This window comes from Camelina sativa, chromosome 20, assembly GCF_000633955.1.
Source record: "Camelina sativa cultivar DH55 chromosome 20, Cs, whole genome shotgun sequence".
NCBI classification, from domain to species: Eukaryota; Viridiplantae; Streptophyta; class Magnoliopsida; order Brassicales; family Brassicaceae; genus Camelina; species Camelina sativa.
This window is the reverse complement of record NC_025704.1, coordinates 5,214,797-5,233,114: the sequence shown is the minus strand read 5'-3', so window position 1 is coordinate 5,233,114 and position 18,318 is coordinate 5,214,797. Positions and strand designations below refer to the sequence as shown.

The window sequence follows — 18,318 nt, the reverse complement described above, 5'->3', positions numbered from 1 at the left end:
AAAAAAAAAAAAAAAGTGTTATGCAAGCTAGGTTTAAAATTTGTTAGATAGATTAAAATTCTAGGGTGAAAAGAAACTAATCTCATTCTAAAAAGGCCAAATCTAACTCACCAAACATCTTAATGAGATCTTCTCATGTCTTGGATCAATATCTAGAAATGTTCCATGTGTAAATTTATGCACGTTGTCTCTCAACGAAGACCTACATTATCATTTGTTAGAACAAAACATCAGGTTTACACAACCTAAATTATATTCTTTTATCATAGATTAAAGTTGAAATCTTACTTCTGCTCATCGCTTCCCATTATAACAGCATATCCGTTTCCACGACGAATGATTTTGAAGAAGATTGCAGTTTGTTCCGATAAATCTTCGCTGACCAATGCTAGCAACCCGAAAGGTCCGTAAACACATCCATCAGAATTGTCACGATTATACAAAAGCTTATCATCAATTTTGTCAGAACTCAGTATTTGGGGATTATCTTCCAGAACAGGAAGGTCAAAGGTCACTTCTACGTCGGCCTTTTCAACAACAAGAAAAAGATAAGATGAAGTTAAAACAAAAGTAATACACAAGCCGATTGATTCGAGGAGACAATGTGTATATATATATTTGGCCAAATGAGTCTTTTTTTTCTTTTTTTCTTTTTTGAATTTTCTTATATATACTTTAGCTAATGTTCACATACAGTCTTTAGTTTATAAATAGATAAATTTTACAAAGATTTTCAAATCCTACATAAAATATCGGAAATTAATTAACATTCCATGATCATATCTCAAATCCGCACTTGTGTTGGTGATCTCAGAATCCGCAGAAAATTGTTCAGTCTCGGAAGAGTATGTACCAATAACATAACAATCTTTGCCTCCAATCTTTTCCTCAAAACTGACCTTCAAGACATGCCTCACACTAGCATTGTTCACCGAAGTCTCTACACCTTCTTTACCCGTGAGTGAAACCGGGAAAAAATCAACGCATTCCCACATTTCGTTGACTTGTGATGAAAGTAAAGGAACCGGATGCCTTGTCCACTGGATAAAATCATCACTGTGGTACAAAATCGCCATTCCTCTTTCAGTATCTCTATGCTTAGCTCCTATGAGAACTCTCCATCTCCCATCTTGCCCTTGCCACGCGGTAGTAGGGTCACGGAAGCAGTAATAGGGGACGTCATCTGGCGGAAGCATCACAGGGTTGTACTTTGGTTTTACCCACTCACGAAGCAAAGGGTCGGAAACGTCCTTAGGTTCGGCAAGAACTGTAACCTGATGTCTGTTAGGCTCGTCGAGTCCGGTGTACAAAATTACAGGTTTGCCATCAGGGAGGATGGTGGCGGATCCTGACCAGCAGCTGTTTCTGTCAAAGGACTCATCAGGAAAAAGGGCTGGTTGGAGTTGGATCCAGTTGACCATATCCTGTGAAACAGAGTGTCCCCATATGATCTTTCTACTGAACTCAGGAGCCAAAGGGTTGCACTGATAGAAAAAATGGTAGAATCCTTTGTAATACATTGGCGCTGAAACAAAATTTGTAACATAATATTGTCATCATCTAAGAACTTTTGGGGGGGGTTCCTTGTATGACAAGTTTAAAGTTAGGTTTAGTTACCGTTTGGATCTTCAGATGCATCCAAGGATTAGAAGTGACATAAACGAAATTAAGACAACAGTTAGTTACCTTTATGTTAAGGAATCATGTATTGGAAATTTGTACTATACATCGATCATCTCAATTGTCACCTCACAAAATTACCATCAAAACTAACAATTTCTACATTGTAAGGAAGGAAAAAAAAAAAAAAAAATAGAACCGTTGAGCCAATTTCTCTGCGGTTGGAAATGGAAGGAAGTCCGGTTAAGCACTTGGTTTGGAAGAAGATCTTGGACGTTTCCATGTTTAGCCATTGATTATCCGTCTTACTCCGTAACAGGATTATCTGATGATTCCGAAAATGATGTGTCTTTATGTCAATATGTGTGGCTGTTTATAAGAATTCTTGGGGATATGATCTTGCCAAGAAAATGATTATTAGGGTCGTCATAACACTTCATTGTTTTATTTTTTTTAACTTAACTTAATTAGCGTTGACCATTGGCAACAAACTTCTTATTTTGTGTTAAGCTAGAAATATCGTGGAAGAAACTCTCCGGAGAGTTCATGAACTATGATATTTAATTAATTGCGAATTTGCGATTATAGTAGGTTGTTTGGTCCTTAGTCTTTTTTATTAAAAAAGCATTTGCAGTGAAATGTCTTTGGTTTATTCATTAGTCGCCAATTTCTATGATCTTAGAAGCTTCTGCTGTCCCCTGGCGGTGGCGGGGTTAATATATTTTTTGATCAACTTGGTCCATGGTCTTTGTTTATGACAATGTATTAAAGGAATCTATACTATTAAGAGGGAAGTATTTTTAATAAGTAGACGTAGGTTAAGAAATTATTACATGAAATACCACTGAAAACAGAATAAGGATATATATAAATCATGTATCCAAACAGATTGATATTTAATAGGAGCCAAACAGATTGATATTAGTGGTATTAGCTGAACCAAAATTAAAAGATATAACCTTAAAAAATCGGGTGCAATTAAAATGGGTTCTAAATCGGTTTCCAAATAGATCATAGTCTAATAATAAAAATTACCTAACATTTATGAAAATTAAATTTATTACCATAAAAATCGGACACTTAAATTCAGAATTATATATATGTAAACATATTTAACTTGGTAATATATTTAGATATATTTCTGGAAACAACAATTTATTATATAAGGAATTGAATTGGTCAAACCTAATTTGATATTATAAATGACGTGGTTAATTAAAGAAAGTAAATATAGAATTATCAGAAATGGAAATAGATAACATTAGATTTTCAAATTTCTTTAAAAACTTAACAATATTTTTTATGAAAATAAAACAATAATTAATAATAAGAAAATAAATAATGTAACAACTAAAAAAGGAGTATGCTCTTTTATATTGATTTCAAACTGATTAATAAGAAGAAAATATTTAAATTATAGGTAATATATATATATATATATCCAAAAATTATTATTTTAAAACTTATGAAAGTTTTTAATGTTCTTAAATAACAGAGCTACTAAATTTAAATTTTGTCTAAAATCTATTTTTACAAAATTATTATATTTAATTAAAATAAATAACGATTAATAGTATAAATTAAAATCTATAATAAAATTTCATCGATTATGGTGTGAATTAATTGAAGATAATTGAAGTAATTAGTTATTTTGAGTTATGAAACAAATATTCAAACAAAATATAGGCGATATGATGGCGAATTTTGTGGAAACTATCAACGAACAATTACGAAATTTAAGCAATATATTTGGCAAACAATATTTTAATAATAAATGAAAAATCATAGACAGATACTGAACTTTTTCTATACCATTTTTCTATGTATAACGAAATTTTTTGTTTAAGCCTAGAATATATTTTTTCGTTTTTCAATTTTAATAGCACATAATTTTTTTGTTCTTTTTGCTAATTGAAGATCTAATTTGAGTTTTATATTCTTGATTTCAGCGTTCGAATAGAGCATGGAAATGGTTGTTTCTCCACCTTGTGTGTCACTGTTTCTTCAAACCAATGGTACTTTGATCTATTTATTCTTTAAATTTACTTAGTTTATTGACTTTGTAGATTTTATATTATGTTAAAGTTTGATCTTTCTTTTTTATGACACACCCTTGATTGAAAAATCATAAATATCGAGTTTTTATTAAATACTAATCAGGATATGGATAAGAGAAGGAAGAGCAGTTGGTAGAACATGGATCCTCAAATCAAGTAATCGAGCTAGATGGTATGAAGCATGACTACATCATTCTGGCTTTTTCATTTTGTTTAAAGGTTAGATTTTCAAATTTGTTTTAAAATTTAATCATATTTTTTTATGAAAATGAAACAATAATTAATAATAATAAAATGACTAATGAAACAACTATAAAAGGAATATGCTCTTTTATATTGATTTCAAACTGATTAAAAAGAATATATTTAAATTATAGGTAATATATATATCCGAAAATTATTGTTATGAAAATATTTTATTGTTCTTAAATAATAGAGCTACTAAATTCTAATTTTGTCTAAAATCTATTTTTATAAAAAATATTATATTTAATTAAAATAAATAACGAATAATAGTATAATTTAAAATCTTTAATAAAATTTCATCAATTATGGTTTGAATTAATTGTAGTAAAGGTTATTTTTAATGTATCATTAATTTGTGTGTTTTGTTTTTGAAGATTTGTTTTTGAGGATGGCAAACTTTGGTTTGATATTTTGGACTTGGGAATTAAACACATTAAGAAATTTATTGTTTGGTATTTAAATTAGCTAATAATTAGGGTGTGTTTATGAAGAGTTTTAGCCAAGGAGAATGTTGGATCACACAAGAAACAAGTACAAAACCATTTTACCAGGGAGTAGTACAATTAAGAGACTTTAATTGTGACGTGAAGACTATACTACTTGTGATTGATTTTATTGTGTTTAGACTTTTAAATGGGAAAACATGTAATCGTATTAAGGAGCAAGTGCATCCATCCACACATATTAAACTATTTGAAATAAACTTTTTGTATATCAATAATTTCATACCCAATATTTATGAAAATTATATTTAAGAAGTTTCCATAACCATTTCTATTAACAACAACATAACTATATGTTCAGAACCGTGCCATAGTTAGGAAAAAAGAAACATTCGCTTAGGGCATCAAATTTTGGAGAAAATATTAGGAGCATATATTATTTAGACTTTAGTCCTAATAAACTTATGTTTATATGAGACTTAATGGTTATGCTAAAATAATGTGTTAATAATATAGATAAATACGAAACAAATATTGGGCTTTGATATGGGCTTAATTAAGTGAGTAGAAAACAATTACTTCAACAATTAAGGTTTTTTAAAAAGTTAATAAATATTTAGGGTAAGCAAAGAAATATATATCCCTTTCTCCTCTTTTCTGAACAGAACTCAGTAAACAAAGTTTTCCTCTTGGCACAACTATGTATATGTTACAAGAAATCAAATATTACTTATGAAAACAACACCGCACGTACGTGCGGGTCCGTATCTAGGCACGTACGTGCATGTTTGAATCTCTTACATATTCTTTATTCGTTGGACTAAAATATACAATATCAAATAGTTAAATAAAAACTTAACATATAATGGGCATGACATATTTACTGTCCCAAAATAACATACCACATTTCTCTTACTATTTTTTTTTAATGTGATTATCTTTGTTGATAACAGAAACAAATCCAATCACTCTTTTGTCTAAACCGAATTAAAANGATATTAGTGGTATTAGCTGAACCAAAATTAAAAGATATAACCTTAAAAAATCGGGTGCAATTAAAATGGGTTCTAAATCGGTTTCCAAATAGATCATAGTCTAATAATAAAAATTACCTAACATTTATGAAAATTAAATTTATTACCATAAAAATCGGACACTTAAATTCAGAATTATATATATGTAAACATATTTAACTTGGTAATATATTTAGATATATTTCTGGAAACAACAATTTATTATATAAGGAATTGAATTGGTCAAACCTAATTTGATATTATAAATGACGTGGTTAATTAAAGAAAGTAAATATAGAATTATCAGAAATGGAAATAGATAACATTAGATTTTCAAATTTCTTTAAAAACTTAACAATATTTTTTATGAAAATAAAACAATAATTAATAATAAGAAAATAAATAATGTAACAACTAAAAAAGGAGTATGCTCTTTTATATTGATTTCAAACTGATTAATAAGAAGAAAATATTTAAATTATAGGAAATATATATATATATATATCCAAAAATTATTATTTTAAAACTTATGAAAGTTTTTAATGTTCTTAAATAACAGAGCTACTAAATTTAAATTTTGTCTAAAATCTATTTTTACAAAATTATTATATTTAATTAAAATAAATAACGATTAATAGTATAAATTAAAATCTATAATAAAATTTCATCGATTATGGTGTGAATTAATTGAAGATAATTGAAGTAATTAGTTATTTTGAGTTATGAAACAAATATTCAAACAAAATATAGGCGATATGATGGCGAATTTTGTGGAAACTATCAACGAACAATTACGAAATTTAAGCAATATATTTGGCAAACAATATTTTAATAATAAATGAAAAATCATAGACAGATACTGAACTTTTTCTATACCATTTTTCTATGTATAACGAAATTTTTTGTTTAAGCCTAGAATATATTTTTTCGTTTTTCAATTTTAATAGCACATAATTTTTTTGTTCTTTTTGCTAATTGAAGATCTAATTTGAGTTTTATATTCTTGATTTCAGCGTTCGAATAGAGCATGGAAATGGTTGTTTCTCCACCTTGTGTGTCACTGTTTCTTCAAACCAATGGTACTTTGATCTATTTATTCTTTAAATTTACTTAGTTTATTGACTTTGTAGATTTTATATTATGTTAAAGTTTGATCTTTCTTTTTTATGACACACCCTTGATTGAAAAATCATAAATATCGAGTTCTTATTAAATACTAATCAGGATATGGATAAGAGAAGGAAGAGCAGTTGGTAGAACATGGATCCTCAAATCAAGTAATCGAGCTAGATGGTATGAAGCATGACTACATCATTCTGGCTTTTTCATTTTGTTTAAAGGTTAGATTTTCAAATTTGTTTTAAAATTTAATCATATTTTTTTATGAAAATGAAACAATAATTAATAATAATAAAATGACTAATGAAACAACTATAAAAGGAATATGCTCTTTTATATTGATTTCAAACTGATTAAAAAGAATATATTTAAATTATAGGTAATATATATATCCGAAAATTATTGTTATGAAAATATTTTATTGTTCTTAAATAATAGAGCTACTAAATTCTAATTTTGTCTAAAATCTATTTTTATAAAAAATATTATATTTAATTAAAATAAATAACGAATAATAGTATAATTTAAAATCTTTAATAAAATTTCATCAATTATGGTTTGAATTAATTGTAGTAAAGGTTATTTTTAATGTATCATTAATTTGTGTGTTTTGTTTTTGAAGATTTGTTTTTGAGGATGGCAAACTTTGGTTTGATATTTTGGACTTGGGAATTAAACACATTAAGAAATTTATTGTTTGGTATTTAAATTAGCTAATAATTAGGGTGTGTTTATGAAGAGTTTTAGCCAAGGAGAATGTTGGATCACACAAGAAACAAGTACAAAACCATTTTACCAGGGAGTAGTACAATTAAGAGACTTTAATTGTGACGTGAAGACTATACTACTTGTGATTGATTTTATTGTGTTTAGACTTTTAAATGGGAAAACATGTAATCGTATTAAGGAGCAAGTGCATCCATCCACACATATTAAACTATTTGAAATAAACTTTTTGTATATCAATAATTTCATACCCAATATTTATGAAAATTATATTTAAGAAGTTTCCATAACCATTTCTATTAACAACAACATAACTATATGTTCAGAACCGTGCCATAGTTAGGAAAAAAGAAACATTCGCTTAGGGCATCAAATTTTGGAGAAAATATTAGGAGCATATATTATTTAGACTTTAGTCCTAATAAACTTATGTTTATATGAGACTTAATGGTTATGCTAAAATAATGTGTTAATAATATAGATAAATACGAAACAAATATTGGGCTTTGATATGGGCTTAATTAAGTGAGTAGAAAACAATTACTTCAACAATTAAGGTTTTTTAAAAAGTTAATAAATATTTAGGGTAAGCAAAGAAATATATATCCCTTTCTCCTCTTTTCTGAACAGAACTCAGTAAACAAAGTTTTCCTCTTGGCACAACTATGTATATGTTACAAGAAATCAAATATTACTTATGAAAACAACACCGCACGTACGTGCGGGTCCGTATCTAGGCACGTACGTGCATGTTTGAATCTCTTACATATTCTTTATTCGTTGGACTAAAATATACAATATCAAATAGTTAAATAAAAACTTAACATATAATGGGCATGACATATTTACTGTCCCAAAATAACATACCACATTTCTCTTACTATTTTTTTTAATGTGATTATCTTTGTTGATAACAGAAACAAATCCAATCACTCTTTTGTCTAAACCGAATTAAAAACAAATCAAAATTGGTAGAATATAGATATTGAATGTGTCTAACATTTCTAAAAAATAATACATTTACAAACATAACTTCATATATATGTAATATATTATAAAGCAAACATAGTTTTTTAAATCAACCCCGCACGTACGTGCGCGTCCGAATTTAGTTCTCCTACTAAAACTATCTACTATATCGAATCATTTAAGGCCTTCAAAATTTGTGATTAAAAACAAGGAGACAGCAAATTTATGGACACTTTATCTGTTCTTTTGAGCTGATTCTATTGTTATAAAAAAAAAAAAAATAAATAAATAAATTAATTAAAATAGATAATCCCTTACAAATTACAATTATATAGGGGGTAATAAATTATAACCTTGTTATGAAACCGTTGGCTCACAAACACCGTAATTAAAACTCTAAAATATTTGGTACTTTTGGTAAATAATTTCTTCATAGTAAATAGTAGTACAAAACAATTTAGCGTTATAATTTTATTACAAGCTAGCTAATCGGTTAAAAGTTAAAGACTTTGGTGTTGTCACCACCAAGAAGAGCTGAGAGCCTGAGATCGTATCGAAACTTTAAGCTTCGAGGTTTCTATCCTCCGCGCGCGCGACGATGTCGGAGACTCGCCGGAATCAATCTAGCCAAGAACGAATCGATAATAACTCGAGTTAGCTTTTATCTCCTTTTCTCAATCCATGACCCTTTCAACGTACCCAAAAATTGTACCAATGTGTTTTTGATTTTGACATTCTCTTTATCATTTGGATTTTACTGATGTGTGAGTGTTATGTTCAATTGTTCCCTAGAACTACCAATTTGCATTGTGTTGGGCGTTCATTGTTTGATTTAGACTCACTTCTGATTGATCATAGAACAAGTTTTGTTTCTTTAGCCGCTTGTACATTGTTTGTGTTCTTTTTGTCTGGGCAGTGATTCAACAACGAAGAGTTGTGATTGAGAACAGTCATGGTGAGAAACTCGTTGGAGTTTTGCAAGATACTGGTTCTACTGAAACTGTTGTCATCTGCCATGGCTTTCAATCATCAAAGGTGTTTGCTTTTTTCTTTTGGTTACCATCTCATTCTCATTAACTGATTTGTATTGCTTTTACTGTAATCTTTATATGTCCTTGTAGGATCGGATTCCCATGGTCACCATTGCTGATTCCTTTGAAAGAGCCATGATTAGTTCTTTTCGATTTGACTTTGCTGGCAACGGGTGAATGAATCCATCTCACTAGCTTATATCTTTCTCTCTTTTAAAGTGGGGAAGTGATTTGTTGCTTTTACTCATGTTTTTGTGGCTTCAGGGAAAGCCAAGGATCATTTCAGTATGGTAACTATCGCCGTGAAGTTGAAGATCTGCGTTCTGTTCTGCAACACTTGCGTGGTGATAAACGTGAGATTTCTGCGATTATCGGACATAGTAAAGGTAATATCATTGTAAAACTAAGGTGGACTTTATGTTTTTGAGTTTCAAGAAGGTATATGTAAGATCTGAAGCGTTGTTGTTGTCACTGAATTATGTGCAGGTGGGAATGTAGTGCTTTTGTATGCAGCAAAGTACAATGATGTGCAGACTGTTGTAAATATCTCAGGAAGGTTTTTTCTTGAAAGAGGAATCGAAGGCCGGCTTGGTAAGGATTACTTCAAGAGAATCAAAGAGGATGGGTTCATTGATGTCAGGAACAGAAAGGGTACATCTTCCAGCATTTTTTTTTCTTTTGTGAATGTTAGAGCCTCTTAACACTTAAGAGGCAACTCCTTCCCTTTATTTGTTGCAGGAAAGTTTGAATATCGGGTAACAGAAGAGAGTCTAATGGACCGTCTCACAACCAGTACTCTTGAAGGATGTCTCTCAATTCATGAAAACTGCAGGTCTATCATACATATTCTATTAAGGATTTGTCTCTTTTGGTTTCTATCTAATAGAGGAACTAATGATGGTTCTCTTCAAATTTCAGGGTCTTAACAGTTCATGGGTCAAAAGATAGGATCGTGAATGTAACAGAGGCGTCCGAATTTGCGAAATATATAAAGAATCATAAGCTGTGTCTTATTGAAGATGCTGATCATGAGTTCACTTCTCACCAGCATCAGCTTGCTTCTATTGTTCTCTCATTCTTCAAATTGGATCTCAAGAAAGATGGCGAGTCAGGTGACATCAGTACAAGTAACCAAGACTCCATGAGATCAGTTGNAATGAAAATATTTTATTGTTCTTAAATAATAGAGCTACTAGATACTAATTTTTTCTAAAATCTATTTTTATAAAAAATATTATATTTAATTAAAATAAATAANTCAAGAAAGATGGCGAGTCAGGTGACATCAGTACAAGTAACCAAGACTCCATGAGATCAGTTGTTCCTATTAGGTCGCGAATTTAAATAGCTTTGCTGAGTCAGTTAATGTCTTAGTTGAGAGTTTGATATGATAAACCACTAGAGCACAGTTAGAGATCAAAATGTCCTTATGATGAATAAAATCTCAGTATCAGGTTCAATGTTGTATATGTCTCAACACTGATTCGATTGTAACGGTTAAGAACCGGTTTTGCCAATGAGAGTATATTCAGAGCCTAAAACCCAGAATGGTGAAAGCTGATCATGGGTCAAGGTTGAAGAACACATTCATTTCAAGACACATTTTTAATATTATGACCCACCACCAAAAAAACAGAAACGTTTGGAGAAACCTGTCTGGAATTATCGCAGCCGGAATAAGAAAATAGTATGATAATCCAAACTATACGTTATGTTGAAAGTTATTATCACGATGCGATTTCCTCCAAACACAAAGGAGAGTACTCAGGAACTAACTCGTCTACATGAACCCGCCATGCCACAAAACAAAGAACAAAGGCGATCCATCAACCAGCCTGCACCTTCTTCCCATCTTCAATGAAGAAAATGGATCTTTCAGGTACCTGGATATGGCAATGCAACAATCATTAGGACGGATTGTGAAGCAGATCTACAAACAAGAACAAATTAGGGAAGAGAAAAGGATAAGTAATGTTACATCGGGCCAAGTGTCTGTGATGAACTCAACGATATCATAGATTATATCTCCTTGAACATCAATTTGTTCCTTTTCAGTTGGTCCCTGAAACACATAAATTTTTGAAAATCAGAGTGGTTCAAAACTCGGATAGAAGTAGATTTCATAGTTATCTTCGGAGCCCATATTTTGAAATTAGAAACTCAACAGTTCTAAAGCATTACAGACTCTATGAAACCATAAGCTGCCAAAACCAGTATCACTAGTCTGTCTAAGCAACAAGTTAAGCACATTTGTATGCAATTCATCTTCTTATACATACCTTGACAACTGATGCTCCTGTGGCAAACTTCTTCCCGAGCTTTTTAGAGGCGTCACTGAGTTTTATCCCTGAAGAACAAATTTTTAATGGACAAACGAATGAGGTTTGTTCCAGCCAGTAAGATGACTAAGATATCTCACCAAAAAAAGGTAAACAACTCACCAAACAGTTCAAGTCCTTTCACAATGGTGATACACTTACGCTTGTTGCGCACAACCTTTTCAATAATCACTTCTAGTCTCTCCTATGTAGGTACCATAAGCATTATAAAATTAGACAACCGGATAAACAAGTCCACATGAAAAACCACGAAAACGAAAGAAGTATGTCTATCATGGAAAATTGGTAAATACATTATTAAGGTTGCACAAAATTACTTACTTTCTTTTTAAGTTTTCCCCCTGGAAGGCGTTTCACTTCCTCCTTCTTGGATGTCCCTCCTATATATATTTGAAAATCCAGTGATAACTGATTAGAAATTTAACAAAAAAGCCAAATCCTTTCAACATAGGCATCAACACCAAATCAGTAACTCTAGAAATTCTCATTCATGTTTAACAGTTCAACTGCAGATTCATCAGCCAAAGAGAAAAACATCACAGATGCTTCCAGCCATTCAATTGGAATTGTGCATAAGCGATATAAAGTAACAAATACGTGTAAACATTAGAATACAAATATCAAGTACATTGCAGAGCCCTATTGAGAGAGAAAGTAAACTTGCAAATATATGAACACGCGAAATGAAAAATGCACGGTTACATACCAGTCTGAGCTGAAGATTGAGCCCCATCAGCACCACCAGAAGAGATTCCCACCGACTGAAGTTTGTCAGAAACACTACTTGCTGCCTTCTCGTTAGCCTCTGAACATTTAAATACATTTTAGTCAAATCAAAAATATTAGTAAGCCGTCAAATCAGATAGTCATTAACTCATAACCAGTAGAACCGAAGTACAAAAGGGTACAAAATAAATCGAAAAATTTACACATTAGCATTACAAATTGATGATACAGTACAGCATTCAAAATACGCAATGACATGATAGCTTATCAAGACCTGCTTATTAAACGCTTGCAAAATAAGATTCACCAAACTGAACAGAATCATAAATATCTGATGAATCAAGTTAAAAACAAAGAGCTTCATCTTTTGATTGTGTGATTATCTTTATACCTTTCAATAATTGAAAACTCGAAGCAATAGTCTATAAGGTTGAACATTTTTAGATGGGATTCTAAAAAGTTAAAAAAAGTCGAAACATGTGAAATTAGGGTTTGATCTAAATATGAGGGTACCTTTGAGGAGATCAGGATAGAGATCGGGGGCGTTTTCTACGAGCCAGGGCTTACATCTGGCGAAATCGGGACCAAACTCGCAGTATTCGGCAGGAAGAGAACAAACTCCGCAGTACAAAACCTTCACCGGCTCGAGCTTCTCCGCCATAGATTATATATATTCCGAAAGTTCCTTTTCGAAAAAGCGGCAATGAGATTCTTCCTTCTGTAGCAAAGTTGAAGCGAGTGATGATGATGAGGTAGATAGAGAATATGGTTTCTACGGCGGAACAGTCCCTTCTCCTTTTTTTTTTTTTTTTTTTTTTTTTNATGACATGATAGCTTATCAAGACCTGCTTATTAAACGCTTGCAAAATAAGATTCACCAAACTGAACAGAATCATAAATATCTGATGAATCAAGTTAAAAACAAAGAGCTTCATCTTTTGATTGTGTGATTATCTTTATACCTTTCAATAATTGAAAACTCGAAGCAATAGTCTATAAGGTTGAACATTTTTAGATGGGATTCTAAAAAGTTAAAAAAAGTCGAAACATGTGAAATTAGGGTTTGATCTAAATATGAGGGTACCTTTGAGGAGATCAGGATAGAGATCGGGGGCGTTTTCTACGAGCCAGGGCTTACATCTGGCGAAATCGGGACCAAACTCGCAGTATTCGGCAGGAAGAGAACAAACTCCGCAGTACAAAACCTTCACCGGCTCGAGCTTCTCCGCCATAGATTATATATATTCCGAAAGTTCCTTTTCGAAAAAGCGGCAATGAGATTCTTCCTTCTGTAGCAAAGTTGAAGCGAGTGATGATGATGAGGTAGATAGAGAATATGGTTTCTACGGCGGAACAGTCCCTTCTCCTTTTTTTTTTTTTTTTCTTCTTTTTGTTCGTCGCGTTGCCCCCGCGAAGAGAGATGATGTCGGAAAACCAAACAGTGAAACGAAAAGTGAAAAAGGGGCTTAGGATATTGTGTTTGGGCTTCAGATTTTTATTATTTGAAAACGACAAATATAATTTGGGCCCAGATCCAATACACCACAAGACTCTCTACATTGAATTTTTCTCTTTTATCCGTTTTAAGACGCACCTAATACAATACATTTTTGTCAACTTTTTCATTTAAATGCGGGACTTTTTTTTGCCGTTTTGGGTAGCGCCATGGACAGATTCCTTCCTCTCGTTTTTGGTCACACCGACATTGTCCGTAGTTGGATAAGATCTCACGATCCCTATCCTCCTTGGTCGATAAAACAAAATACTACTAGTATATGCACTTAAAGACGATTTAATAAGGTTAATGAACCCATTTATTTTCATATTTTTAGGACAGTATGGCCGGGAAACTTGTCTTTTAGGAGATTTTTTATGGCAATATATAATTTAATGTGCTGTATCAATTCAAACCCACCACATAACACATTCATGAATCGGAGGGTGGTAGGAGTCCATAGTATTAATTTTTTATAACATGCAAAATATTGCAAACTGCTTAAAGAGAGATGATGATGATGCTTCAAAATCTAACACATTTAACACATCTCTTGTGTTCTTTCTCTTCACGAACCCCACGGCATCTTTTTGCATTTTTAAGGTTCTGTTTTTATTACTACTACTATGATCTTTTTTAACTTTAATGCTCACTATATACAACTCACTGCTGCAAATCTCCAGCTTTTTAGTACTCTTCATTCCCTTATATACTGTATTACATTTATACTATTTTTTTTTTTGTATCCATTAAAAAGAACATAATTTCAAAAACAAGAAAGTTCCAAACAAACAAACAAAATTATAAAATAAAAATCTTAGAAGCCGTGAATTCTCTGTGGTCTTCTTCTACTTGACAATATCTTATCTCTCTCTCTCTGACTCTTCTCTGAATTTTTTCTTTTTTGTGTTTTAACTAACAAACTGAAAGAAATCTTCTTTTGGATCATTCCCAAAAGTTTTAACAAATCCATAAAAATAAAAATAGAAAAATTTTCAATTGTGAAAAGTTTCAACTAAAAACTCCATTTCCAGACCTTAACACTAAGATCAGACTTACACTTAGTTTTTTTAGAAGTTGCTATAACAGGTGCTTTCCCTTTTGGTACACTTCCTTCAAAACCTTCACAGCTCACTTTGATCTCTACTCCTTCACTCTTCAGCTTCCCCATTATCATCTTCACTTTAGTCCTCATCTGGATCTCATACCCCACACGCGCGCGCGTCAGATCTGATCTCAAATGCTTCGCCTCGTCCGGATCTAACTCACGCGCCGTTGTCGACGTAGCGATCACTCCGTGGAACGATGTCTTATTCCCGTTATCGCTAAAAAACGCCGGCACTGTTCCGTTCCCGAGAGCCGTACCGGATTTAGCCGACACGACGGTGACGACGAAAGGATCGTACGAGAAACTGAGGTGTTGGTTTGGATTCTCCGAGAGGAGAGTGAAGTTGAAGAAGGAAGAGAGATGAGAGACGGAGGAATCGGAGGAAGTGGTTAAGTTAACGCGTCCGATACGAAGCGAAGGAACGGAGAAGGAAGGTGGACGAGGATGGTAGATCACGTACATGGCGGTGGCGGCGATCGCAGTCATGAGAGCTAAGATGAGAATTATGAGAATGGACCAGAAACAGCAGCAGCAGCAGATTCTTTTGCAGGTTGGTCGAGATTGGTGGTGGTGACGACGGCTGTAAGGCTGAGGACGGTAAACCGGACGGTTAGCTGGTGGGATGTAGACTTGAGGTTTTTGGTTAGCTGTTCCGTTGGTTGTTGTAACGGCGGCGGGAGCTGGAGGAGGTGGGATGGATGGAACTCCGTTAGTGGCGGTTGTTGTTGGTGGTTTGGAAGCTGGGAAGACTCGCTCTGTCATCTTTCTTTCTTCTCCGATTGTGTTTCTTTCTCTGGTCAGATCTGAGCTCTCACACAACAATGAGAGAGAGAGAGAGAGAGTGAGATAAAGAGAGAGACAATAGAGAGAGTTTTTTTTTTTTTTGTGGAATCTTAATAGCTTTAAATTTTAGTTTTATTATTAATTTTCTTTGGAAGTATTTATTTATATTTATTGCTGTTTTAAAAAAAAATAATTTTTTTTTCTTTCAGTTTTCAGTTTTTTTTTTTTTTTTTTGTTTACTTAGATTTTTGTGAATGTTCATGACTTCCATGCCCAAGTCTGTGGAATCTTCATTGGGTGGTAACAAATATTTAATGTAGATGATTATATTTAGTATATTTATACAGTGTCTCCAAGTAATATACAAATAAATTTATTTGCTGTGTTTCACACTAAGATTTGTTTTTTTCTCATTTTCAAGATTATTAAATTTTAGGTGCTGAAGGCTTCTTCCCAGCCAATAAAGAAAAAATCACACCAAAAATTTTCAAATCTTATTAGTAACTCAAATAGATTTTTTTTTTTTTTTTTTTTTNTCGACAACTAAAATAGACTTAAAATTGGGTTATATAATTGTTATAGTGTATCCATAAACTCAAATGAAGAAAAATGGGGGAAATGCGTTACATTTGTAGATGTAATTAAAAAGTTTAAAAACCAAATAAAATGACGGAAGAAATAATCCACCGACACATAGTAGTGAGTGATAGTGGTAGCAGTTCACTGCCCCTTTTTTTTATTTCTTTAAAAAAATGAAACGAGAGTGCACGCAATTGAATCAGTTTGAATTTAAGTCCGTGCAGGTTTTAAAAAAAATTAAGTGCGTGCTGCAGATATTGGAGTAATAATGGATTAGGGATCCGAAAGTTTTAAATATGCTGGTAATTAGAATAAACAAACCCTTTTTGTTCAGAGAGTAAATCCCAAGTCAATTATTTCTTCATTAGCTTCATCGGCAATGCTGCTCTGCTTTTAATTTTTTTTTTGTTAATCCTTTGTTTTCGAGCTCTCAATTCCCAAGGTTTTAACGTGATTTATAATTCATTACTAGTACTAACTAGCTCTCTAACTAAGTATCGTTTAGACTTTTTTACCACACTTCAATTATCACCCGTCAAGTGTCGACTTCCATAAAGTTTTAACTCAACATGCATCACATTTCATTAAAAGATAACTGCATTACAGAGTAGCCTTGTCGGAAAACTACAAGTGGTTCCGACCAGCAAGGTACATAAACATTAACGATGGTACACATAAAAGGGAATAATATATACTGTAGCCTTCTTCGCCAAAGTGTCCTCCATACCCCATAAAGTCAATACATCCGATCCAATGATCCAATCCAATAAAACATATGGTAAACTTTGTTTTTAACGTCTTACTTTCATTCCTTTGAATTCAAAAAATTTACATTGTCATTTGTCGAGCATGAACACTTAAAACAAATATCATAAAAACAATTTTAAAACATGAAAACACTTAAAAACAAGGGTTAATTAGGAGAATACCACAATTTTGAAAGTTATTTAAGAGAATACCACAACAACATTTTTTCATTGGAAAATACCATAGGGCCCACGTTTTTTTTGGAGTGAAAAGACTTAATCACTCTTTTCTGTTTTAGTGTTAGATAGAAAGAGTGAAATATTTGGTGTGATTTTTTAAAATAGCATGTAATATTTATATTTTACATGTTATATTGAACTAAATAACGTTTAATTGTAAACCCAAACCGACAAATAATCTCGTTTTAATTATAAAATCTAAATCCTAACCATCTAATTTCGTTTTAATTGTAAAATCTAAACCCTAACCATCTCATTTGTGAACCCAAACCGACATATAATTTCGTTTTAATTGTAAAATCTAAACCCTAACCATCTTATTTGTGAACCCAAACCGACATATAATTTCGTTCTAATTGTAAAATCTAAACCCTAACCATCTTATTTGTGAACCCAAACCGACATATAATTTCGTTCTAATTGTAAAATCTAAACCCTAACCATCTTATTTGTGAACCCAAACCGACATATAATTTCGTTCTAATTGTAAAATCTAAACCCTAACCATCTTATTTGTGAACCCAAACCGACATATAATTTCGTTCTAATTGTAAAATCTAAACCCTAACCATCTTATTTGTGAACCCAAACCGACATATAATTTCGTTCTAATTGTAAAATCTAAACCCTAACCATCTTATTTGTGAACCCAAACCGACATATAATTTCGTTCTAATTGTAAAATCTAAACCCTAACCATCTTATTTGTGAACCCAAACCGACATATAATTTCGTTCTAATTGTAAAATCTAAACCCTAACCATCTTATTTGTGAACCCAAACCGACATATAATTTCGTTCTAATTGTAAAATCTAAACCCTAACCATCTTATTTGTGAACCCAAACCGACATATAATTTCGTTCTAATTGTAAAATCTAAACCCTAACCATCTTATTTGTGAACCCAAACCGACATATAATTTCGTTCTAATTGTAAAATCTAAACCCTAACCATCTTATTTGTGAACCCAAACCGACATATAATTTCGTTCTAATTGTAAAATCTAAACCCTAACCATCTTATTTGTGAACCCAAACCGACATATAATTTCGTTCTAATTGTAAAATCTAAACCCT

At 31.9% G+C, this 18,318-nt stretch overlaps 4 protein-coding genes across 4 annotated transcripts in view; 1 reads left to right on the top strand and 3 right to left on the bottom strand.

The window, feature by feature from the left end:
- LOC104769427 (beta-fructofuranosidase, insoluble isoenzyme CWINV6) overlaps window positions 1-1,955 on the bottom strand; it is an 8,163-nt gene extending 6,208 nt beyond the window's left edge. The window contains exons 1-2 of the mRNA XM_010493640.2: window positions 1,820-1,955; window positions 1,618-1,626 (exon numbers count right to left, since the gene is read on the bottom strand). Coding sequence (XP_010491942.1) covers window positions 1,618-1,626; window positions 1,820-1,913 — 103 coding nt within the window. The 5' untranslated portion in view covers window positions 1,914-1,955. The remainder of the gene's footprint in view (window positions 1-1,617; window positions 1,627-1,819) is intronic.
- On the top strand, window positions 8,690-10,691 carry LOC104769426. Its single transcript, XM_019242510.1, has 8 exons — window positions 8,690-8,846; window positions 9,110-9,228; window positions 9,315-9,397; window positions 9,489-9,610; window positions 9,711-9,875; window positions 9,963-10,056; window positions 10,143-10,324; window positions 10,492-10,691. Exons 1-8 carry the CDS (start codon window positions 8,792-8,794, stop codon window positions 10,566-10,568), a joined length of 897 nt encoding a protein of 298 aa, XP_019098055.1. The 5' UTR covers window positions 8,690-8,791; the 3' UTR covers window positions 10,569-10,691.
- On the bottom strand, window positions 10,811-13,110 carry LOC104769424 (translation machinery-associated protein 22-like). Its single transcript, XM_010493638.1, has 7 exons — window positions 12,803-13,110; window positions 12,270-12,368; window positions 11,885-11,943; window positions 11,666-11,747; window positions 11,504-11,571; window positions 11,203-11,286; window positions 10,811-11,107 (listed from the first exon to the last, which is right to left on the bottom strand). Exons 1-7 carry the CDS (start codon window positions 12,948-12,950, stop codon window positions 11,051-11,053), a joined length of 597 nt encoding a protein of 198 aa, XP_010491940.1. The 5' UTR covers window positions 12,951-13,110; the 3' UTR covers window positions 10,811-11,050.
- LOC104769423 lies at window positions 14,452-15,783 on the bottom strand. Its single transcript, XM_010493637.2, has one exon. It carries the CDS (start codon window positions 15,652-15,654, stop codon window positions 14,800-14,802), a length of 855 nt encoding a protein of 284 aa, XP_010491939.1. The 5' UTR covers window positions 15,655-15,783; the 3' UTR covers window positions 14,452-14,799.